Below are 25,717 nucleotides of genomic sequence, written 5' to 3' on the forward strand. Positions count from 1 at the left end.
GATCGTAATTACCGTAATTGATAACCATTTTGAACTAAACATACCGGAGTCTGGAAACTAGACGTAGCCCCACGAGCGTCTCCCAAGCGAACGTTTGTGATCGATAGCCCTACATCAGAAAAGGTGCTGGAAATATCTAAACTATTCAGGTAGAGCATCTGGAAAACAAAGAGGCAGTGTTCATAAACTGAGGGCTTTTTAAGTTATGCTTATGTTTTGCTTTAGTTCGCGCAGGCTGCCATAATGCACCTTCCTCACTGCCACAAACTAAAATACCCCACTTCACCTCCGGAGGGGGGGAGTGTGGGGGTGTGGGAAATAAACCCAGCACCGCGTCTTTACCCCCCTCCTAAACTTTGCCGACCCTGAAGCAGAAAGCCATCTTCCCCCGCCGGGGGCTAGTTCAGCAGGTACAGGGACGTGCCCTGCCGAGCCTTCCCGGGCTCCCTCTCCCGGGAAGCCCCCCTTGCCCCGCGGCGCCCGACGAGGGGGCTGTCCCCGCGTCGGTCTCTGTGTGTGTGTGTGTGTGTGTGTCCCCAGCCCTCCCCGCGCAGCCCCCGGCGGTGGCGGGGAATCCTCCCGAGCGGCTGGGATAAATACTCCCGTCTTTAGTACAGCTGCAGGCGCCGGGATCACAAGCTGTGAAATTGCCTGCCTTAAGTATTTTATTTTATTTATTCATTATTATTTTTTTTTAAAACCTAGCCCCGTTTTCCCCCGCGGCCCGCTGGCAGCCCCCCCCCCTTCCCTCTCCCCCCCCCCCCCCCCCGCGGTGGGGAGGGCCGGGGGGGGGCCGGTGCCGCCGCCACCAGCGCCCGGCGGAGCCAGCTGTGCCGGCAGGCAGCTAATGACCGCCGGGCGCAGAAGGACACCGTGGCAGCTGGCGGCTCCCTCCCCCCGCCTCTCTCTGTGTCTTTTTTTTTATTATTATTATTTTATTATTCCTTTTATTTATTCCCCCCCTCGGTGGAAATGGTAGGTGGGCAGATCCCTTTCCCCGTACCGTGTCCCCCCCCCCCATTCCCTGCCGGCTCGTCCCGGCGCCGGGGCCGACCCCTCCAGCCCTTTAGCCCGCGGGTATGGCGGCGTGTGACCCCCACCCGTGTCCCCGTCCCTCTAGTGTCGTCGTCCCCGTCCTTCCGTCCCCCCCCCCGGGGTGGCCGTTAGCGCCTCCCGCGCGCGCTGACCGCCCCCCCCCCCCCCGCCTCGGAAATGACTTTCTGTGTTTCAGATGCGGCGGCTCCCGTGAGGATGCAGGAGGAGCGGCTGCCCGGCCAGGCACCGACCGCGGGAATGCGCCCGGAGGAGGAAGAGGAGGAGGAGGATTAAGCGACCCCCCCCCCTCCATCCCTAACCCCCGTCCCTCTCCCCCCCGACCCCCCACCACCCGCCCCCCCCCCTCCCTGTCCCATCCCTCCCACCCCCCGCTTCCCTCCGGCCACCATGAACACCAACGTGTGCGTGGAGAGCGGCCCCAACCCCGAGGCGCCGGGGCTGCCCAAGGACAGCCACCTGCCCGAGGGGGCCCTCAACAGCCTTGTGGATTACAACTCGGAGATGGAGAGGTACCGCTCCTTCGCCACCTTCTACAAGACCAACGGCGGCGCCTTCCCCCAGGCGGCCAAGATCGCCCGCATCACCACCCCCATCTTCCCCAGCGCCGCCGCCGCCGCCGCCGCCCGCATCGGCATGTCCCCCTGGAACTGCGACACCGCCACGGCCGCCGCCGCCACCGCCATGCTCTGGGGCAGCGGCGGCGGCGGCGGCGGCGGTGGCGGTGGCGGCGGCGCGGCGGGCGGCGCGAGGAAGCCCTCCTCCGCCGCCGCCGCCGCCGCCGCCGCCGCCTCCGCCTCCGCGGCCGCCGCCTCCTCGCTGCACGCCGGCAGGGGCGGCATGCACCACCGGAGCGACTCGCAGCGGCTGGGCAAGCCCGGCTGCCCGCCGGCCGAGCAGCCCGCCCTGCCCATGGCGAACGGCAACTTCCTCTCCACCCTGGCCCCCGAGCACTGCCGGCCGCTGGCCGGCGAGTGCATGAACAAGCTCAAGTGCGGCGCCGCCGAAGCCGAGATCATGAACCTCCCCGAGCGCGTCGGCACCTTCTCGGCCATCCCGGCGCTGGGCGGCCTCTCCCTGCCCCCCGGGGTCATCGTCATGACGGCCCTGCACTCCCCCGCCGCCGCCTCGGCCGCCGTCACAGACAGCGCCTTCCAGATCGCCAACCTGGCGGACTGCCCGCAGAGCCACGCCTCGGCCTCGCCCGCCTCCGCCCTGGGCGCCGCCGCCGGCGCGGGGGGCGGCGGAGGCGGTGGCGGCGGCGGCGGCGGCGGCGGAGGGGGGGCCGGCGGCGGTGGCGGCGGCGGCAGCGGGGCCGGGTCCGGGGCGGGCAACCCCGCCAAGAAGAAGCGGAAACGGTGCGGGGTGTGCGTGCCCTGCAAGCGGCTCATCAACTGTGGAGTCTGCAGCAGTTGCAGGAACCGCAAAACGGGACACCAGATCTGCAAATTTAGGAAATGTGAAGAGCTTAAGAAAAAACCGGGCACTTCGCTAGAGGTCAGAGGAGATGATTTCTTTTTCCCCAGCCTCCCGCCGTCCCTCCTCAACCCCCTGCCCCCCCCCCTCCAGTGCTTCTTGTCTAGCTTCAAGATGCAGCATCCCTTTTCCGAGGCCTCCTTCAGGCTCTGAGGCTGCCCCCCACCCCCCCGACCCCCCTAAACCCCGCCGCGGGCGCGGCCCCCCCCGCCGCCTGTCGTGTCCGTCCCGTCCCGTCCCGTCCCGTCCCCCCCGTCCCCCATCTCCGCCCCGCAGGGAAGAGAAACGCCGCCCCCCGCGGCGCCCCGCCGAGCTCGGCCCCGCCGAGGAGGGACGGAGAGCCGCCCCCCGCCGGCCCCCCCCCGCCGCGGGCCGCAGCGCCCGGCCTTCCCCCAACCGGAGGCCGGGGGGGGTAGGGGGGCACCGGCCCCCTCCCCGCCTGCTCGTGGCCGTTACGAGACGCTGCTCGCCTGGTTTACCTGCCGTGCTGTTTCTATAATTCTATAAGACTGATGGCTGTCTCTGTTTTGTTTTGTTTTGTTTTTCCCTTTTTTTTTTTTTTTTTTTTTTTTTTTTTGATGGCGATCTTGACGGTTCGGGGCGGTTTGTAGGGCCGGGGGAGGTGGGAAAGGGAAAGTTTGAGCTGCCCGCCTGGCTGCCGCCGTCGGAAGTTTAGGGGAAAGTAATGGCGAGTTCATCTGCAGGGTGATGGGTAGCAGTTTGTCCAAGACAGACAGACAACTGGCCGTAGAGCACGGTAGTCGGTGAGACGTGCCCGAGTAATCTCTTTGGCAATATCTTTTATGAAATAACCCGCTCATGGTGTATCAAATGCAATGGAAAAATAGCACAGGTATGACTGAACTGATTTCTGACTGAACTCTACATACGGTTATTTTTACGACGTGTCCTCAGAACCAACAATGCAATTGCATTTCCCAAAACCCTAACGACAGGTTTTCAGGTTTGCTAGGCGTAGGAGAGGCAGGCAGGTCCCATGTCGCAAACATTTCGGTTAATGTATCGGGACGACAGACAACGGGAGCCTAAATACACACCTGGGAGGAAAACGGCAATTGGTCGATATCATTAGGCGAAGGAAACAAGCGAGAGGAAAAATTAGGAATCATCTTTAATCCCTTGTCGTTATTAAAATATAGTGTTGCTGGTTAGATGCACATATCGGATGCGTCTGAAGGTGTCGAGGACGATGGATTTAGTACAGAGGAGTAGTGTGTTCTGGGTGCCACCAAGATTTGTAGTCACAGAAATTAGCAACTGAGTGAGAAATTGTAACTTCCTCCTTCTGTGTCTCTGTGGGGTGTGTGTGCGTGTGCGCAGAGCGGTGTATTCCCTAACTCATCGCTTGCGAGACTTCTCTCCAAGAAGGGGAGGGGTGGGGGATTCCAGGGAAAAAGCAACACCAAGAGCCCATTAATTTGTTCTGCGTTAAATAAATGGAGATAATGGCATTGGTATTGATACTGCCATGGGACAAAAGCAACGATTGGGGTTTTAATTGACATTTGGCTGATGCCATTAACTCTTTCCTAACTGTCCTCATCAAACCAGCTAATTAATTCTTCCTTGCAAGAGTGAACTGTCCTTGTCCTTGCTGAAAGTTTGATTTGTAGCTCTGCATCCTCTTAGCTCTTTTTTTTTTTTTTTTTTTTTTTTTTTTTTTTTCTCCGCGAACGTAGGGTGGCCCAGTATCACTAACGCAAAAACCGGGATGGACTTCCCTGGTGCTAGAAACTAGATTGGGTTTTCAGCTCTTGGTTTTCTCAGCAATATGCCTTTGTTGGTTTTGTAGCGAGTTTGCAAAAAAGATACCTAATGTCCCCGTCTTTTAATGGTGGATTATAACGCTGAGTACAGCCTAAAAGAGACTTCTCTGAACCCCAGACATGGAGAATCCCCCCTGCACCACCCAGCACTGGGGGTGCCTTTGTGCACCAGGTTCCCTCATTAGGCTTGCAAACCAGGATGCTGCCGGGATTGAAAGTTTGTGATAAATGATAGGTTCTGATGGCTTATCGATTTGTGCAGAAAGTGAGCTATCGCTGGAAGAAACGCATTTGTACGTTATCAGATCTTCCTGTGGGTTTGTGTGCATCTCTCAGCACGTTTCCAGGACTTTGTCGCTCCTGACAGAGGTGTTCGACAGCCTTAAAAACTGCTCAGGCGTGTTATGAGAACGCCGCCCGTTAAAATTGTTTAACCACTGTGACTAGTAAAAACCGTGGTTTTATTAGCCACTTGTGTACTCTCATAACCACCTGCCTTCACTTCTTTTCTTCACTCTCTCTCTTTCCTGCCCCCCCCCTCCCCCCCTCCCCTGGTTGGGCTCCATCAGATAAGTAAACACAAAAGCTCCTCTGCTGCTATAGCATGACTAGAAGGAAACAGGTTTGTCTTTCCAGCTGTGGAGATGTCAGTAAGGCATCGCTTCTCTGCAGGTTGTGGCCCATCACAAAGTTTGTCACGGGATGTAGCTAATGACTTTGCAGAAACGTGGTTTGTCCGTAGGAGAGGAAGAGTGCCCAAATGGAGTAACTTTCTTATACGGTTGTTTTTCTTACGTCTTCTTTCTTTTCTTCTTTTTCTTTTTTTTTTTTTTTTTTTTTTTTTCCCCCCTAATGTGAATTAATTAATAAAGAGTGACAGCGGCGCTGCCTGGAGCACGTGTGCAGCAGCAGTGCTCTGGCCGTAAGGCCACCAGCTGGAAGGGTGTCAGAGAGTGACAGGGCCTACACGAGGGCACGGCAGCGGCAGCAGCGGTGGCTGCGGGTGGGCGAGGGCAGCCTCCCCGCGCAGCGAGATTCTGGGGCTGGTTTGGCCGGCGCTCGTGGGGAAGCGACGGCTCTGCGTGGGTGATCCCCCCCCCCCCGGTCACCTCCGTAGGCATGGCCCCAAGGAGACGCGACGAGGATCGAGGGGCTCACGGTCCACCACACGCTTGTAAGATTTGTGAATCGCCCTCGACAGTGGCTGCAAGTTGCAGAGATGATTCAAGGCGGGAATGGGGGTGGGGGGGTGGGTGGAGGGGGTGGAGCTGTGTTTAAAAACAAAATAAACAAAAAATGAGAATAATAACAATAAACAGTAAACTGGCTGATCCCACGGAAACCATTTCTCTCATTTTTCCTTTAAATCTCTTCTTCTACTGGTACAATGGAGGCATAGGATATAACTCTCAAGGTTAGTACATGGAGTTGAAGACAGATTCACGTGAATGCTTTCCAGTCCCTTGACCCTTGCATTTTTAATGGAATGCTTCCCTCCCAGCATTTTTTTTTAAACACTTGAATTATTTTTTTCCCTCTTTTTCTTGTACTATTTTCGCGTTAAAAGTGTCCCAATGCTCTAGTATTTTTCATAGAATGTTATTATTACTAGGAAATTTTATGTATGGTAATAATAAATCTATAAAAATAAGATTGACGTCACGTTGCACGCTGCCTACTTGTGTATGTATATCCTGTGTTCATTCAGATTTACAGTCAGTTTAAAGAGACATAATCTTTATTTACCCACGGAGACTACTTATTTTCCTCTGATTGGTATACGCGTCTATAACTTCCGCTGCAGGTTATGACGATTAGGAGCCCGACTTGACTTTACATCCCCCTCTCTTTAAAGTAAACCGTCCCGATTTCAGCGTATGAACCTCAGTTGCCCCCCTCCCATTTGCACCGGCGTGGCAGCAAAGTCAGGCAGAGGGGCTGGCTCGCGTTGGCAGGGTCTGCAGGGTTCGGCCCAAAAGTGGGATATCTGCTGTTTGGGCGTGCTGTCGTCATAGCCGGTGCCGCTCGCTTTCTTCGTGACAGCCGCGCTAATTGATACGTGCGCTATTAAAGTAAACATTTGCATACCGACCTGAAACAGTAAATACCGGCATCCAAATCCGCGGCACCTCGCTGAGCCGCGTTTCAAGCCAGCGGGAGTTTGAGATGGCCTTCGCCGGGGAGAGGGTTGTGATGATTGATTTCAACAGGCGCGGCGTCTGATCCTGAAAATCTTAACACCATATGGCATTGCCACGGGGGAGAGAGGCTGCGCTGGCAACCTCCGAACTTGCACTTCGTGTTGCGGTAGCGCCTGCGAGCGCTGTGAAGGGAAGACTGCTGAGCTCTGTGGATAGGGGTCAATTAGTAGGGGCCTCGGAGGAAGCAATTTCCCTGCCGTCTATCTAGCTTTAAATTACCTGCATAAGTTAAGCAACGGCACGGTAGAATTGAGTAGCGTGAGGGGGGAACTGAAAAGCTTGATAAGGAGCTGGCAGCTAACACGATCCGAGCGGCTGACTGGAAGGTGGAAAGAAAGTCCACCTCGTAGCCTGCGTTGCCGTTCTTCACTGAAACGATGCTGTCTGGCAGTGTTTCTCTCCTCCCTGCCTCGTAGCCCTCCATCTGGCTGAGGCTCCCCATGTGTTAAACCCTGTGCAAGCCAGCGAAAAAGCAGTCCCTGTCCCTGGGCGTTTACAGCTGGAGCAAGAACAGTGGTCCGTCCCGAGCGCAATTCATGTTGGCCATCAGCTGTAAAGCCCCCATCAGCCCTGAATGGTATTTTTTGCCTCTCCCCTCCTCATGCGTGCCCATTGGGCTCTGCCAGGGTGCTCTTGTTTCTCCGTTCCCAGGCGTGACCCTGCAGGGAGCGTGCCTGGTGCTGGAATTGCCTGCTGGCACTGCGCAAGAGCCCTTGCCGGGTGGCTGCGGCACGCTCGCTCGGGGCTTCCGATGGTGATGGTCTTGGCGAGTGAGCGGAAGCAGCAAGCGGCAGGGCGAGATTTGACCTTTGTTGAGCGTTTCGCAACGGTCTTTGTCACTTTCATCCAGATTTTACACGTCTGGGATAAACATATGTTTGGCGACCGGTTTTCCTTTTGACCTCTGGAGGTTCTTGGGGACAACACAAGGCCTCCTACCGCCACCTCCGGCGGAGAGCAGAGCAGCTGCAGGCGTCTTTGCTCACCGGCGCATGATCTCTGCCGCTTGGAAATCTCGTTGAAGCTATTTGACCTTCTGCGTTAGCATCACGTCTTGCAAGGCGGGAACGCGTTGCGGTTGGTGGGAGACGTGGGGTTGAGGAGGACGATGAGAGCCCTGCGGAGTCGAGTTTACAGGTCTGGCAAATTACTGCGCGCAAGTGATAGCCTCTGGAATGGAGTTGGATGTCCTTTGTTTTACTGTTTCATATGTTGTTGTTTCCCTTTCCTCGTGTGATACTTACAAAGCAACGAAAGTGCCCAAACCCCATGACTTTAGCATTCAATTTAGAATATACATTATATAAACTACTGGTTGATATAGCGTAGTTTGTTAAAGGGGGGCAAAAATGAAGTTTCTCCTGCCTAAGGAAATCTTTTAGTAGTGGGATTTGGTACTGAGCTGAACAGAACACCAAGAAATTCAGCAAAATTGTAGGTCAGTCAAGGGCTTAACAGCTTCTTTCATACAAATACCGCGTTCTACTTGCATTGGAAATTGCTTGCTTTAAATCATTGAACTATGATTGTTTGCCAGTGAAATTGTCTGTATGGTAAGAGAGAGGTTAACTGGTTGTGGCGGTTCCGCGTTTTGATTGCACTGAATACTTCTTTGCACAGTTTTCAAAGTGCTAATACAGGTTATACACTTGGGGTATCGGGATTCTGCGCCAGACTTTGGACTTCAGTGTTGTGACTGATTGGTTAGTCTGTTTTTTAAGTTGACATAATGAAATCTCTGTGTATTGTTTAGGCTGGACAAGTTACATGTGTTGTCAGAAAGATGATGAATGAGGCCAGGATGTTTTTTTCTAGAGTAATAATTAGCATAATGAATCCTTTTTTCTCCCCCCCCCCTCTCCCCCCCAAATTATCTAAGTCACTTTGGACTATGTATTTCAGTTAGAGCTGCATAGAACCGTCATGACTTGGACTCCTATGCCAGCTACCACACTTCTGGAAAGTCTTACCAATTCTGTGTTTGTACAAAATGTTGTGGGCTGTACACATCATGCTTTATTCATATAGGGAGACTTGTTTAAGCCGGTAGATATGTGAATATCATGTTATATACTGCCCATTTGGGGTGGGTAACAATAAGTATCAGTCTCAATTTTTGTCTGCCTGTACATGTATGTTCATATTGCTGGTTTTTGGGGCCACTTCCCACACAATTCTGTTTGCTGGGTGGACACCTAACGCCTTTACTGAATTCAGGAAAGACCTTGCTCGCTTGGAGAATGAATTAGGATGTCAGGAAGCAGTCCCTTTTGAAGAGCAACATCTTGGTACTGCGGTTTTGGTTTTGAAAGAAATGTGCTCTAGAGAGTTAAATAAAAGGCAGATATTACTTTCTGTACGCTGTGTCATGCATTTGATGCATAGCAATGACTGAGAACAGGTCCTTTCCAAAGATCCTAACAATTTGTATCTGTAAAAAGCGAACCAGTAGTCTTTCATGCACGTAGTCTTAACATGCATGTATTTTAATGGTTAGGCTTGGCGAAATATTTCTAAGCAGGCAAACCCAGAATGCGCACCCTAAAGTCTCATCAAATACAGCACCTTTTGATCACTGGTTGGAATGGGAAGCTGCTGCCCATTGTGTAGGGAAGGGCTTTAAGATAAGCTTTTTGAATGGACCCGAGTGAGTTAGGAGCGATAAGAAAGCAACCCGTGTCACCGTAAGAAAGTCCCCGGGACTTGGCCTGGGTTGCTAACAATTCCCAAGTCACCGACTGTGTGCTTAAAAATTGCCATCAGGTACCGTGTCTTCTGAGGAGCACCACCATCCGAAGCAAGCATTTCTCTGCTTCTGTAGTGTCTGTATTTTTTGATAGCTCATCTACTTTGAATGGTTGTACTGAACCGCAATGTCTTGAAGCATGCAGTTGCGTTTGACGCTTTTTTGCTATTTGGGAGCCCAGCCTGCTGTGTCTGTCTTCTCTCTTCTTTTGGGTACCTTTATTGTTTCCCATAGTCGTATCTTGTTCAGTCACATGCAAACACCTGTCCTGAAATTGAATTACTCTGCGGCGTAATCTAAAGTCATCCCCCATTTCAGCATCCTGCGCTTTCTGTTGAGTTATGTTGCACCATACTTTAGATGCGACAGCCATTTAATAATGTTGAAGCCTTAGCTCTGCAGGGGCTAAAAAGATCCCAGCAGGCTTGTTAACTTCTACTCTCAGACATTATGGGAAATATTTTCTCCTCCCTGGAACTCCTAGGCATCCTCTTAATTAGCACTATAAAAATCCATAGCCAGGTATGCATGAAGCCTGTTGAATTTTTTTGCAGTTTTCCAGAGTTTCTCCGTTTCTTTCCTATTTAACCAGACACTCCAGTGCCAAGTGAGATATGAGAACGTAAAAGGAATAAAGGCAGCCAGGGTCATGCAGGATACCGCGTTCTTGGCGGGCAGCAAACTCATCAAACACCTTCCCCGTACTCAGCATAGGGTTTTATTCTTTCCCCTGCTCTGCTCAGTATTTTCCTTTATCGCAATCTCTGAAGCGTTGGGAATTTTAAAACTTTGCACCTCTCCTGCCTCAGGACAGTATTCCTTTCAGTTCCAGACTGCTGTGGCTGTGGTCTCTGTTGTACTTCTATCCAGGATCACCATTAGCTGGTATCAGACTTCATTTGAGTAGGAGTTATTTGTACAGAGATGAGAGAGCTTATTCAGTAGTTTAGGAAGTGGAAAAGCAGTATTAGAATTTGAGGTGGAGGGAGGAACTTAATAAACAGCAGAAAATGATGGGGAATCCTAAGGAGTTCCGGATGGATATCGCTTAAGATGAGGACAGAGGAGGAGGAAAGAAGAGCTGCAGAGTTCTCAAACAGAGAAGGACGCAAAAGTGGTTGAGGGCTGGTCGTAACGTGCAGAGCCTCGCTGAGGGGGTGCCTTCTCCTCCGCGGGAGTGGCTCAGTTACCATGGGGCAGACCGAGCGAGGGCTGGAGGTGGTCTGCTGACAGGAAGGGTACAATGGTAGTGCTGAAGATGGCAGTCCCCTGGGGAGAAGAGTGAGGAATATATCTGCTGCTGTGAGCGGGAGGTTTGCCATTGGTAATTCAGGTGAGGCAGCTGAAGAGCTCACCAGTAACCGTCTTCCCAGCACTTCTCCGGGGGAAGGCCAAAACTTCATACGGCAGAAGGGGACCTTGATGAGGGTACGCAGGGTTTTCCACGTGCCTTTGTTGATAGGTAATCCAGTTTCTTTGATTCATTTTTTAAATTGACAGTCATTTACGGAAGAGAATCTGGGTACCAGGGTGAGCGTGTGGTATGGGAAGAGGCCCGTGATCCGAATGAGAGCTAAGGAAATGACAAAGGCATCCACACAGACAAGCTGACACATGTGAAAGAGGGAGGGGATGCTTGCAAATGAAAGGCTGACAACGATTTCTTTGCATGGCAGCTCCTTGGGCTTAGCAGTTTCTTCGGTGGTGTGTCCCGTGTGTCCTAGGGAGGCTGGAGAGTGCTGACAGCACGTCAGTCTGCACTATGTTAACACAAAGAATTTGCTCCATCATCGTGAAAGAAATACCCCAAAACAACTGTGGTTCAGTAACATCCATCCATCTTCACATCCTAACTGCTGGGTGGGGATGCAAAGGTGGTGCGGCGACCTGTGCAGTTACAGGGTTGGAAGAGAGCTGAAGAGCTCTAGCTAGCCATCTGCGTTGAAGGTACAAGGAGGGCAGAGCGTGATCGTCATGGTGCAGTTAAAGGGTTAGAAATGGAAAAGGAGAGGCAGGGAGTAGATGTTGTTAAATCTCCAGAGTGAGTGGTATCAGTCAAACAAAGGCCGTTGGTTTTAGAGTGGCCAAAAGAGGAGAAAATATATTTGGAAGGGTCGTGGGTTTGAATAGCTGGCCACCCGGGAGTGGGTGGGAGAGGACTCGGTGACACAAGCTTAGTGATGATGTAAAGCCCGTTCCCTCTAAATCACCAGTTCACGTGAGCTCTGGGAGGCAGAGATCGCAGTTGGCTGGTTGCTTGGAAGCTGATGTAAAATAAATTGGAGGTCAAAGTCCAGCCGAGGTGACAGTGTCATGAAAATAATCACTGAGATGGGTCTTAATTGTCATCCTTGAGAATTTCAGAAGACACCCAGGAACGAATGGGGTTCAGAGCCATTTACGGTCTTTTAATGTTTTCCCCTCCAGTCAGGAATTGTGGTGACCCGCTGTCTAAGATTTTGCGTTACTGCTCCTCTCCCTGCATCTTATCGGACAATACGTGGTTACGTGGTGCTCACCGGCTGTGAGAGCGCCAAGCTGGCACCTGAAATGAGTCTTAGGCATTGGCTGAAAATACGCCCTCAGCCCGGGTAGCTGACCGAGTACTGCATTTGAGTGAATTTATTTTCTCTTTTTTCTTCTTTTTTTTTTTTTTTTCCAAGTTTTGCAGAGAAAGAAACAAGCAAGCAGAGGGCAAGCGTTTAATGGATATATTTTTCACTGGCTCTTTTATCAACAACGTATGAAAAATCCCAAAGGACAGAAGCAGTTAGCTAACCAATGAGGCATCATAGCTGATTTTAGGTTCCATGCAGGAGAAAAAGATGCTGAAGCCCCAGTAGCTCTAGGGAAAGGGATTTAAATTTAGGTTTGCTACTGAGAAACGTGCCTCCCCTCTGCTTGGAGACCAGTCCGTAAGAGATTAGTGTACCCCAGAGCGGCAGTTTGGAGGATGATAGAGATGTCAGCCCGTGAGTGCAAAGGCTTGTACCACTGGATGATGAACCAGCAGGGATTTCTCATTAATGGAATGAATGTTAACAAGAATAATTCTGTTTTGTGAGCTTGTGTGTGTGGGAAGGATAAATGATAGGGACTGATGGATGGTCTTCACAGGGATTTGATTAGGGAGAAGGTGAATGGCAGTGTGTGTGTGAGAGAGGGGGAGGTGTATGCACGTGGTGCCTCGGTTGCAGGAGGCAGACACGCTTCTAGTTGATAATGTCTGACAAAGGAGAGTCAGCAGAAGCGACCAGGCGGGTCCCAGGTGAAAGCAGAAGCCGAGCGGTGGCGTGGATATTTCATTTTAGTGTCTTTTGCATTGTAGGGTCTTGGGTTTCCTGTTGCACCAGTGGTAACAAACCTGTATCCAAGAATTTGTCTATAAAACTTTTCTCAGTAACAGAGGTTTCTGCTTTATGCTAATAAAACATTTGGCTATTTGATGCTAATTCCCACAGTCAGTATGGGAGCACTGAGTGACAGCTTTTCTGACCTGCTTAGCATCAGTCTTGGCTCTGAAGTAACACTGTGTTACAGCTCGTACGAGCCCTTCCCCATCCTTGAAAAAGCAGGAGACAGGCCAGACCTACTGGTTGAGAGGCCGGGCAGGGAGGACCAACACAAACAATCCCTCGTCCTGCCCGAGGCCTTCAGATGCCGCTGGAATGCAAATAATAAATTAAAAAAAAAAAAAAAAAAGAAGGGAAATAGTGACATAAGCTGAATAGGCACTCTAGCGGGCTTAGCAGCTCCATCCTCAGGTAGAGGAATAGCTGAAAAACTGAAGGAACGGCAACAGCTGCTCGAGAGGGATGTAGAAATAGGGAGAGAAACGTGAATCCCTTTGGCACTGAGAGACGAGAGACCCCTAACCCCCAAACCCAACCCTCTGATGTCTTCCCTGCTGCCTTTGCCAGAAAGCCATTAGGAGCCCCCCCCCCCGCTCTGAGGCTGGAGCGTGGCCAGCTGGAAGGTGGCTGCAGGGCCGCAGGCAGCAGGAGGAGTGCCCGGCCCCGGCTTGCCCGCCGCTGCCAGCCCCGCGCGCGGGGTGCCAGGCACGGGGGAAGCCGGCGGCCAAGCCGGCTGCTGCCCTGGGGAGCGAGCGGGACGGCAGAGGTGGAGACTTGGCTCCGTCCCTGGGCCCGCTGGCCAAAAGAGCTGTGCCGGCACAAGGGAGGGAGTGTGCTGGAAGGCGACCGCGGCCAATTACTCCCAGCCCGGGAGGGAAAGGGGAGAGGAGATGCGTTGCTTTCCAGGGCTCTGCCTGCATCCTGGGGCGACGCTTGTGCCTGCCAGCCCTCGGTGCGGGCGATGCTTAGCGGCTCGAGCTGGCCCCCGGGGATTTCAAGGCGGATGGTGGAGCGTGCGAGCTGCTGCACTGAAGGCTCGCGTGGCTGCTCCTAGCCGGAGGTGCTCACCGGCACGGAGAGGGGCTCCGGCACTCACGTTTCCTGGGACGGAGCTGTTTTTCTTTGACGGCATTAGTCTGGATTCCTTATGATTTCTGATCTGTATTTACCATCTGTTTTCCCCAGTGGTGGTACGCATTTTTCAGATCAAGAAAGTGAAATTGTTTACCCATTCCCCAAATTTAATCTCATATATAAAGTGAAAAAAAAAATTAATATATAAAATAAACGATGGTGTGTACTGAATGTAAACGAGGGACACGTTTGCTCATTCTTTCTCCTGTGGAGAAACACATTACTCCTCAGACTAATCCTATTGATTTAGTTGCGGAGCTGCTGCCAGCTGCTGACGCCGAGTCCGAGTGGCAGGATCTGGCCCTACAGCGGCAGGTCTCTAGCCCTCCCATCACCGTGGGCACAAATCCTTTCTTCCCCAGTTAGCCCCACTGAAATCTCCTGAGGTTACCTCTGAGTGAGGTATTTGAGGGGAGCTGGACTTTCGAAACACGACCCCGACTTAGGAGTACATTTTTTTTAATTTCTATTTGCAGTGTCCCGTGGCGGAGGTTTACTTTTCACTTGGTGGAGCTGGCGGCAGAGAAAGTCAAATGAGTTTCCTAATCTGGTATGTTCTAAATCTGGTTTGTCTCAAATACGGCCTGAGAGATACGCAGCGCGTGTGGAAAAATAACTGCCAGCACGTAGATGCATGTCCTCTCGGAGCAAATAAAGCTGACTTTTAAAATAAATGCTAAATCTCATCCTCGGTATGAAGGCAGACAGGCCCGTAGCTCAGGTGTGGGGAGAGATATTTTAAGGTGGGCTGTGGAAGCAAACTCACCACCAAGCTTCTGACCCAGCGTATGTGTCCCTTTTTATCTGCTAAGTCCAATAATAAGCTTGTTATTAGAGGACATCTGTTACCGCCTGATAACACGTACAGCGAGCAGGAGCGCAGCGTCGGTGAGCAGCCAGGGATTTTGGCAGCTGTGGGGAGCGGCAGCTTCGTGGACTGTTCCACACCTCGTCCAGAGCCGGCGCGTCCCTCCCGCGGCCCCGTGGCTGGGTGGAAAGATGCCAGGAGGAGATGGCCCCTCGGTGTCGGTGCAGCGGGACGCTCGGTGTACCTGCAGGGTGGGGAGCGGAGCGGCTGGGAGATAAGCGCCGTGCGCTGGGCTCTGCCTCTTCCTTCCTTCTGCATCTCCAGGAGTGCAGTTCACACGCGGGTTTCTGGCCCCCAAGCCTCCTCGGCTCAAGAAAAACATTCAAGGAGACTCTGTGTGAGCTGAATGTGAGCACGGGGAGGTTTTCCCCAAAGTCGTTGCTGTAGGTAATGTATATTTATGAGCAGCACAAAGTGGGCCATAGATACTTTCAAAGGCTGCTTTCCTCCCAGGGTGGCTCAGTATTTAGGCAAAGTAAGGAGGGGAGATGCTGGCCAGACCGCATTCAGGGGTGGGAGAGCAAGCTGGGGCAGGAGGAGCTGCAGGCATCCTTCACCCGCCGGCCGTGGGAGGGCACCTGCCTGCAGGTCAGGAGCGAGTCAGGAGGTCGCTGGGTGGTGGCATGTCTTGGTGAGGCCCCCGTTCCCTGCAGCCCGGTGCTTGGCTGGGGAAGGGTCTTTCCAGAGGGAAATTGGGGATGGAAAGTCATTTTGGAGCACATGGATTTGCACCGGGTTCTGCACTGTTTATGTGTGAACAACACAGTGTGTACATTTGATGTCATTTCCAGCATGATCAAGCTGATACCTAAATGAGCTTGCAGCGCTGGAAATACGAGGCGTGACTGGGAGGAAAGGCCAGTTTGCTTTCCCACTGGCATTCATCCCGCTGTTCTGATGCTCTGCTCTTCTCAGGCAGTCATGAGAGTTTTGTGGGACTGGTTAGGTCTTTAGCTCACATTCACACAGGTGTAAGAAAAGCCTACAGTCACTGGTTCGTGGCCAGTGTTTGCTGGCCTGGGCTGCTGACTGACTGATCCAAATTGCATTTTGTGCCATGACTTTCCAGCTGAACTTTTTGGCCATCATATACCACTGGATGTCTCTATTTCTGATCATATATAGTATCACAGAATGGTTTCGGTTGGAAGGGACCTTGAAGATCATCTAGTTCCAACCCCCCTGCCATGGGCAGGGACACCTCCCGCTAGACCAGGTTGCTCAAAGCCCCGTCCAACCTGGTCTTGAACATTTCCAGGGACAGGGCCTCCACGACTTCCCTGGGCAGCCTGTGTCAGCATCTCACCACCCTCATAGTGAAAAATTTCTTCCTGATATCTAATCTGTCTGCCCTCTTCCAGTTTGAAGCCATTACCCCTCATCTTAACGCTACGTGCCATTTTAAAAAGTCCCTCTCCAGCTTTCTTGTGGGCCCCCTTCAGATGCTGGAAGGCTGAGAAGCTCACATGGGGTTCTGTGCAGACCTTGCTAAGGTCATTTTTCTTGATGTGGCTGGCACCAGTCCCGCTGCTTTGGAAAACACAGGAACATCTGCTAGTTTTGTTTGTCTTGCCATGTGAATTTGAGATTCATTAAGGACAAAGTTCCTTCACTGCTATCTATTTCTGTGGTTGTGTAGGTCCTTGTAAAGACTGTCAGGTAGCCCAGATCTTGTTGAATGTTCCTCAGCTACACTATACTTCCCAAAGGGCCTCTGTTGAGCTGGATCGTTCCAGCCAGGGCTCCTAAAGAGGAATGAGGAGTGCCACATCTGGCCAATAATTTGCTGTAGCCAACGTGTACGTTTGCTTCAATGAGAGCAGGATTTTTGCTCATGGATCAAACATCAAAGGATTCTTACATAATGCAACATCTTTTAACATCGGTGAAGTATTAGGTCATAATCATGTAGCGCTCTGATATATTTTATTATTCTATTTTATTTCCGAACGTGGTTCGCCTCAACCCAAGCGATTCCCTAGCCTTGCAGAAAATAATACTGCAGATGACTTACAGCGAGTCTTAGTTATGCGGCTATGAATTTGGGCTGCACCCCAAGCAACAGCATCCCCCAAGCAGAAGCGGTCGGCTTTCCTGATTCCTGATCTCCATACCAAATCTTTCAGGCGGCTGCGAGCTGCGAGACTCAGAGCCAAGGAGAGGGGCATCTCCGGCAGGTTTTGTAGGCATGAGATTGGCAAAGGATGGGGCTGGGCTGGGCAAGCAGGCGGGCCTTGGGCGAGCAGAGCCCGCCGTCTGGCTCCCTCTGCCTTGCCAGCCTGGCCCCATGGGCTCCATCAGTCGGTCGGCCACCCCAGGGGGGCTGTGGGAGGCATCGTTCTTTAACGAATCCTTTTGCTGTGAAAGTACAGAGCTCAGCTGTGGAGACGGGGTCTCTGGTGAGGAATTTACAGCACCTGCCAGTGTGGTGTTTTCATGCGTTGGCAGCACGTGCCCGCAGACGCGTGTAGCAAGGGTCCGCTTTTGCGTTTCTGTGTGGGGCAGCAAGGACGGGTACATCGCTATCGTTTTTCTGTTGCTGTTGAAAGGGATTTTCACTCTTCGGTTGGTTTCGGTTGCCCTTTTAACCACCTTCTCCAAAAATGTGGCACGCTTGGTTCCCCACGTGAAGCTGATGTTTCAGTGCAACAATTAAAATTTCAAGTTTCAAATGTTCGAGCTACTGCTTTAGCGGTGAAAGCTGGCAAGAAGGGAACGGAACAGAACAGAGGGTTTGAAAGCGTAGAGGTGATTTTGTCCCGGGTTTCTGCAGGCATGAATTCTCTCGAGCGCCGCGCTTTATGGCATTACCCTCTCGGAGGAGCCGGGGCTGCGGGTTTCTGAGCATCCTCCTGGGAGCGAGGCTGCCGTTTGTCAGCATTTGCACCGGCACGGGCGGCCAAGGCTTTTACAGCAAAACCACGCTGATCAGCTCTGGTTCTGCTCCTCGCCACCCCTCCCCTGGCTTCCAGGGGGATCTGTCTTTCCTGTCACTCAGGATAACGATTCCCCGCCGGCAGCACGGAGATCCAGAAACACGCTGTAATCGCGCCGAGAGTTTGATTCCCCAGCTGGGACTCCCGGATTTATGCAGCCAGGCGGTAGACGGTCGTTGCATTTAAGCCTGGACGTTGGTGTGCTGAACCACTAAATGGGCTGGAGGGTCTCTTTCTGTCTGGAAATAACCTTGAGTCTCGGAGTGGTAAAATCTATGGATTTCATCACATTAAATCGGTTTAGACTTAACTCGATCCACCTATTCAATTTTAAAAGCTTTCTTTTTTTTTTTTTTTTTTTTGTTTAAGCGTGGATTAATAATTCATTCCCAAATCAGGGGTTAGCGCAATGGATATTTAATTGTAAATGTATATCTTTAATTAGAACTTGGTACGCAGATGCAAAATTCCTTATCTTGTAGTTTTTCAAGAGCACGCATATTAAACCACAGCTTTGCCCTTCAAAAATATTATTCCGTGTATTTAAAGGTCTGAATGACCTTTTAATCAGACGTTGCACCTTTACTTCCAGCTGATATGACAACATCTGACAGTAACTCAACCTGATGCTGCATGAAAATAAATAAAGGCCATCTCAGTCATTACGTCTTTAAATCTCTCTGTCTAGCTGTGGTTTTGTGTTCAGGCAGATGGACCCGCAGCGGAGTATTCCGTTTAGTTTTCAGGTGAAGACGATCTATTGAGTTTAATACATTTGCATGTTTGACTGTTCTTTTGAGGTCAATTGAGTCGTGCGATTGTTTCCTGTCATTCTGAACTCCAGCCTCTTCGGCAGTCAACCGCTTTATAAATTATAAATCTGTATACCTCGCTCTCAGCAGCCATCTTACAGCCCACACAGCGCGGTGCGGATGGTCTAGCGATTGCGTTAGCTCTCCTCGGCGTACCTTGGGAGGAGGGTTGCAGTGCTTTGTCACTACTTGTGCTTAGGCGAGACACGCGGAACGGGGCAGAGCAGGGACTGCTAAAGGTGGAGATGAGCAATTCCTACTCTTGGACCACCGACACAAAGAAAACTCGTACCGGTCGGGGTGATCGTATTCGGCAAACCAGCTCATTGTCTTTGGAAGTTAATTTTCGGCTGATTTGTTAAAGCCTAGCGTTTGCGGAGGGGGAGCGGGTATTGAATTGACCACAGGTCAGAATTCTGGTGACACAGCAGAAGTACTTTTGGCTCTGGTATTTCCATGGGCACGAGCGATAACCATAACAATAAGAGCTCCCCTTTCACCCAGCTTTTACAAAAAGAGGAGCCGTTTACTGCTTGAGCCTGACTACCACAAAACGGGCTAATTATTCAACAAAAAATCCATGCCATACTAACGAGCAGTTGCCTGGACTTCAGCAAGGAATATTCTGTCATCAAGTACAATGCACACTGTATGCTGTAGGGTCCGTGGTTTATTGGATTTTCATGGAAAAACTAGGAAAACACTTAAAAGGTCCTCCCTGAAACAAAAATGAAAGAATTCCTTCAAAAAGAGACACGGTATTTATATATGACACCAGCAAAATCAGTGAGAACTCTTTCATGACTCATATTTATGTGCAGTTTTCCAGAGTTTTGCTTTTAGGGGAATTGAATCAGATGCGATGCTAATATTTGTGGGCGGTTCTTAATGAAACAAGTACTTGCGAGCTGGGACTGACTGATAAAAAGCCATCTCAGGGCTTGCTATTGCCTTCCTGGTCAGTGCCTCACCATGAGGAGAGACACGTGGGTCTAGAAGCACGGCTTCAAGGGCACTTTCATCATCTTTTGACTTTGAAGGAAATTGAGGGCAGGACGTACCTCGCAGAAATGACACAGCCCTTACGCGCTCAGCGCCTCAGTCTCTCATGTATGTCGTACTTTAAAGCGGTGAAGGGAGTTTGCCTGTATTCAAATGTGTGTGGAGGCACCTAAATGCAAGTGGATATCATTTTCCAGGGAACAGGTGGGGGGAGGAGGGAGGATAGCATCTCTGCAAGTAGACTATTTCTGTGTAAGCCGAGGTCCAGCATGTGTGTGCAAAAGAAAGTACACGGGCAGTCTGCGCAGTCCTCCCCCCCCCGCCCCCAAAGTCAGTAGGATGTTTCTCTCACTGGAATGAAGTCAAGGATGTGCTTAAGTGCTTTCTGCGTTGCAACCTAAACGTGGAACGAGGTGAGCAGCCTGAGGTTTGAAAATGCCAACCTCTGCTCCCAGGGCGTCTGTAGACACAGCACGCCTCCTGAATGACAGATCAATGTCTTCCTTATTCCCCTCTCAGAAGAAGCGTTCTTGCCAAAGCGCGTGTCTAACCCACAAACCCACCAAGCCGTAACTGCGCATCCAATACGCCACGGCACAGGCAGAAACCATCGTGCGACTGTGTGGTTATTCTAAAAGCACTGTCTGTTTTCCGGGAGATTTTTTTGCTAGCAATGTTTACATTTCCGTGACCACCTTGTTTAACTAACCGAGGAGAAGACAGCACCGTTAGGTGTGTTACATACCGAGTACGAAGTATCGCGTGTGATCCTAAAATGGTGTGTGTTTGGAGAAAGGATGTTTCTATTAATTGTCAAGCAATGTGAGGCATTGTGTTGTTCCTAGATAACTGAAAGTATGCCTAAAATGTAAAGGAAAAGAACAACTAGAAGATCTCGAGTATGCCAATGCCGCAAAAGAAAGCTTAACTTGTTTTCTTGCTTTTTTTTTAGAGAACACCTGTTCCCAGCGCTGAAGCATTCCGATGGTTCTTTTAAGCAGTAGTGTATCTTATTTTCAAGGCAGTCCGAAGTGAATGGCAAGCTAAAGTCTTGTTTTAAGAAACTGCTTAGTCCACCATTGAAGAATATACTCAGATACTATTTTCATTTATGTATAGGGGTTTCCTCAAAAGCAAAAGACAAAAATCTGGGAGCCTGGGGAATTGGCCAGCTTCTTCACATTCAGTACACTGATTCTTTCTTTGATGTAACTTAGCTATACTAGTGAAGTTGTTGTCTATTTTTAAAGTGGCTGTAAAAAAAAAAAAAAAAAGTTTGGGTAAACCCCTGCTATAAAGTCATGTATCTTTGAAAAGTAACATATCTATACTTCATTTTCAAATATATGTGTTTCAGTACTGTAAACTGTACAGATAGCCGCTTGTATTTTGTGTGTTTAGACACAAGGAGACAATCATGTCTGAGCATCTATGGAGATTAACGGTTTGTACACAACGGTGTGGTTCTGCGAGTTAAATCCGGAGCAATAAATTCTAGCTTTAACTATTATTTTGCTAGTTGTTTAGCAGCAGCAGCAACTGCAGCACTGTTTTACCATGCATCCTTCCATAGAGACTTGATGCCAAGTTTTCCAAGATAAAAAGATCGTGACACATCTAGCAATTACCTTCCGTCGTGGTGGTGTAAGAGGGGAAGACATAACGTTTAAAATTAATCTTTCAAGCACTATATTAGAGTAGTGGTTTGTGCACTGGCATTGCTTCCAAAGGAGCTTTACAGAGGGGTATCTCTCCAAAAATGCTGTCTGGTGTCCGACTCGCTTTTCACGGTGCCCCGAGGTGGAGTGCCCAGCATAGGCGGATGTGCAAAACCAGTCGTCTATATAAAGGTTGTTCTAGGATGCAAAACAAAGTGAGTGAAAAAAAGTGATGACTCAGCCTAATTACCCTTCACCGGTGAGTTCTTCTGTAACGTTTTCAGTCAATGGAGTAAATATTTTATAAGGTGGAATGCCATATTTTTGGTCCGAGTGGAGCTCTTCACAGTTAAGTGAGTTTTGACAGTTGGACTGGTTTGGGTCTCACTTGCACTTGTGTTCATTTGAGAGCCTGGATATTTTTTGCAGTATAAAAATGAAGGTTTTTTTAAGAAATGTTTCAAAAAAAGACCGCTTCTCCCCACACGTTTCTTGGTCCACTGATCTCTCGGCTTTGCTGAACGGCTGGTCCCTTAGGCCCCCAGAAGAATGCTCCGCCGTTCTTCTTCCTGCTGTAGCTGCATGGAGGAAATGTCTGCTCCTCGAAAAGGCAGCGGTCGGAGGGATATAACTCACATGTCATGAAAAATATGGAGGATACCGAACTTAGGGATACTTATTATCAGTTGATCACCACTTTTTATCATACCACTCATGAGTGAGGAGGCCATCCCATCAACGTAAGCGAATGCTGTTGTGCCACGTGTTTGATATAGATTTATCCTTTTATACAAGATAGGACTACCAGCAGTTTCACAGACAAGGTGCTGGGCATGGAAATAACCAGTTAATGATGCACAGCACGTTCAAATCGCCTATTGTTTCAGCACTTTTCTCTGTTGTTTGCTAAGTACTTCAGCCTTTGGCCCCTGGTCACACGCACTTGGTGAAGCACAGGGGATGGTTGGGAATGCTGCGGTGTGGGACCTGTGCAGGTGGGGGAGATGCTGGCTTTGGCAGGGGAGGGAGCTCGCAGGACTGGTGGGCGTTGGGAACGGCCCAGAAAACCAAGACCAAGGTATGGAGGAGGAGAAACATCCTGAGGTCACACGTGTGGGTCAGCAGGGCCAGGCAGAGGGTGGGTGACCTGGGGTAACTGGAGGAGCGCGGGCAGGCTGGGCTTACACCTGCGTCCTCAACTTAGGGTCGGTCCACGTGTTGACGTCTTTGCGTTGTGTGACGTCACATACGTGGCTTCAGAGATGGAATGTCACACTTGAAATGCTTCTATCGTGGTGCCCCTCTTACTGTTTGTGAAAGATCCTCAGTTGAATACTCACCTGATACCCATCCAATGAGCTTTATGTCTGTTTGTATGGCAGCCGTGTACGGATTTTTTTTGTGTTGGAGACTTTTTGGTTTGGGCCTCTGTTACTGACCACTAGACCAATATGAGCTCTGCAAGGTCTTTACCAAAACGCTGATTGGTTAACAAACTGAAGCCTTATTTGCACATCTGGCTGGTAAGCTTGCCTTGCTTTTTGGAAAATTGTGATTGCTCTTACAGAAGCAGAGACAAAATTCAGTTCAGGCTACATTAGGTGTACAAAGATATTCATAGCAATGTACTTACTGTCTAATACCCTAATGTTGCATGTCTTGATGTGGTTTCTTTTTTTGTTTTGTCGTTTTGTTTTAAAGAACTGATGGATCTGTATATTGTAATCGTGGTGTTTTACATGTCAATTCAAAATTGTTAAAACAAACAAGCAAAGAAACAAGCAAACTGTTAACTACTGAAGATGAACGAGAGTTGATTTTTCTTTGATTTACCCGTATGGTTTTCGTTTCGGACGTTGTTCCTTTGCGCCATCAGGTTTTTAGATTTTGCTGAAACAGTATTTATATGATGTAGCACGCATAGAGCATTTTAATTAGCAATGTTCGAAGAAGGAAATCCCTTTTCGGGCCTATCTCTCTCCACCGCAGCCCTACCCCCCCGTTTTTACAGATACTTGTCAATCAGTTTATTGTCAAGTTCTAATTACCGAATTTGTGCTTTTCACAAGGTCCAGTGCCATTTTCCAGTGTGAAAATTTGTATTCCTCTCCGTCTTTCATTCTCACCTGGCAAAAAATGAAAAATAAAAAGGGGGTCAAAAAAAAAGCAGAGCGTACTTTTGCCGTCTTCTAGGTGTGAGCGCTAAGCCTAATGCAAGCATTTTTGGCATACCCCAGATAGATAAACTTATGAAAAATGGTAAGGCTGAAAGGGAAGCACACGTACCCATTCTGTCAGTTAATAACGGACCGTCCCTCCGAGGGAAAGTACTCCCTTTTGTACAGAACCCCTGGTATGTAAGTCCTACAATTAATGTTAAAGAATATAAAGTCTTTAAATGGGCTATATCTGTAATCAAATAATGAAGAAAGAAAGTAGTTAAATGAACATACCATTCAGGGTCGAATGCATTCAGCAAAAAGCAGTAGTGGGTCTTTGATCATGGTTAGATGCATAGTGATATCAAACAGTGGGTTCTCATGTAACAGCTAAATGTTTCAGATTTTGTTTTTATTAAATTTGGCAGTTTCACGCTGAGCTCTACTGTATTCTTAGTGAATAAAAGACAGCTCCTATGTTAGAAAGTACTCCATTTTCACAATTGCAGGGAACTAGGAGGGTTTTTTCAGAAACACGGGCCACAGAAATGTACTCCTTTCACAGTGTTCTCCTATTTCTGAACTGTGCAGTTATCTATTAAATTTTCTAATAGATATTTGTGTAAGGTGTATGTATGCTTGTGCAATTATGGAAAAAAAAAACAGTTTTGGAAAACAGTGTATTTATGAAAAAAATAATCACTTATGGGGCATGTACAAAACTGTATAAAAACATTCAATTTGCCCAGTAAAGTTGTTTTTGTGATATTTCTGTGTTGTTGAATAAAGGACTTTAGTATTCAAAATATCTCTCTTTTTCCATAAACAGGTTTTGTTTGTGGGACCTTAAACAAAGAAAACCTCCTTTAAAAAAGAATCCTCAAAATGAGCGAGAAGGTCCAAATGCTGACCTCAATCTTGTGCATGGGAATGAATGCTTATGAAGTGACAGTACAATAGCTACAAAACTAATTCCTTCTCAATTGGCAATTGACGGAAACCCCATAAGTTGTATACCTGAAGGTAACATTGTACTCCGGATTTTTTTAAATAGCAGCAGAAAAATACCGCCTTTTTAAGACGAGGGATGTTACGTTGAGATTTTGAGGCTATGAAAAGGTTAGTGAAGTAGGAGCAACACGGGTTGCAGAAAAACTTTCAACCCTGTAATGCAGACCTCTGTTGTATAAAAACGAGTGGACTAGTGAGGGTGATGTGATTAAACGAGCAGTTAGCTTCGTAGGGAAAAGCATATGAAGGTGAAATCTTATCTGTAACTCTTGCAACAAACAATAGTCCTGAAATTAGATCATCCTGTTGCTGCTGGAGTATTTGGGATTACGAATATGGCTTGTGAGAGGATGACAATGATATCTTCCTTTTTGTTTTACTGCTTCTCCGTTCAAAGTTCTGTTCTTTACCGGCCTCGTAAACTATACATAGCAAAGGAAACCGTTTCCTCTTGCCATTTTATTTCCCCATACTACTTGCCGACGTTAAAGTAACTTCAAATAGGTGGGAAAGTTCACGGCTGTGCCGGCAGCACATCACCTGATTTTGGTGAAATTTGGAACGTCATTTTTCTGTGAATATTCCTGTAATAAACAGAATGTCTGCTCTTAGGTGCCAAAAGAGGATTTTGAAAGAGTTTGAAACACGAGGTAGACCCTTTGGTCTGAGAGATTCCTTCAATGCCAACTGATTTCCAGGGGGAGCCTTGGTGTATCCTTTTGTTTTTTAAAGAAAGCAACGAAAGTGAAAGGAATAGAAGTGGATTTTCCACTGATCCTGTCTGCTCTCATCGAAATCCGTAAGGATGTATGTTCTTGGGAGACGTAGACCGCTCATTAGACAATGCCAAGAGTGAATCTTGAGGTCTGTTTGAAGAGGAGGAAAAGGGCTGCCAGGTTGCTCAGGCATAGTCAGTGATCTCTCTGGATTAAATATAGAATTCACAGGGAGGAAATACACTCATTTCATGAGATGGTCGATTTGGAAGCGGGAAGAGGTCTCTGAGTTCCTATTCCTTTAATGCTTTCTCTTTCAACTTTTTTTCCCCTCGAGTATTGTTTTATACTAGTCTGAATGAAAAACGTCCCCCAGCTCCAGAGAAATACTCGCCTCAGATATGAACCTTGCAGTTTAAAACTACCTCTAGCTTTTGATAGCTTTTATTTTTTAATTAAAAAAAAATCTGAAAAAAAATCCCAGACAACAAGCAGGTAATTCTTCAAAGCCAAAACTGACAAAGTCATTACTGAGCCTATTAAAAGGAAGGAAAATACCCTTTTGTGGGGAAGCTCAATTCTTCTCGGCTGGGTTGGACTCAATTTGGTTTTGCCACTAGCCATTTCAGTGCTCTCTTATATTTCTCCAAGGAACGAGTCTGAAATTATGAACGGTCGAGTGGTACGGGGCAATGCGCCTTCTGGGAGGCTCTAGTCCTCCCCAGATTCCCATGGGCTTTACTAGATAGCTTGTGAAATTGGAGGATATTATATAGGTGACTTAGTTATAAGTTCTACCTTACTT

At 49.1% G+C, this 25,717-nt stretch overlaps 1 protein-coding gene across 1 annotated transcript; it reads left to right on the top strand.

The window, feature by feature from the left end:
- Positions 1 to 1,443: 1,443 nt before the first annotated feature.
- CXXC4 (CXXC finger protein 4) lies at positions 1,444 to 20,365 on the top strand (the record flags this gene model as incomplete). Its single annotated transcript, XM_082483052.1, has 3 exons — positions 1,444 to 2,286; positions 2,338 to 2,550; positions 20,321 to 20,365. The coding sequence occupies 3 exons, from the start codon at positions 1,444 to 1,446 to the stop codon at positions 20,363 to 20,365; spliced, it is 1,101 nt and encodes a 366-aa protein (XP_082339178.1).
- Between the last annotated feature and the right edge of the window lie 5,352 nt (positions 20,366 to 25,717).

This window comes from Vanellus vanellus, assembly GCF_965231255.1.
Source record: "Vanellus vanellus genome assembly, chromosome: 4".
NCBI classification, from domain to species: domain Eukaryota; kingdom Metazoa; phylum Chordata; class Aves; order Charadriiformes; family Charadriidae; genus Vanellus; species Vanellus vanellus.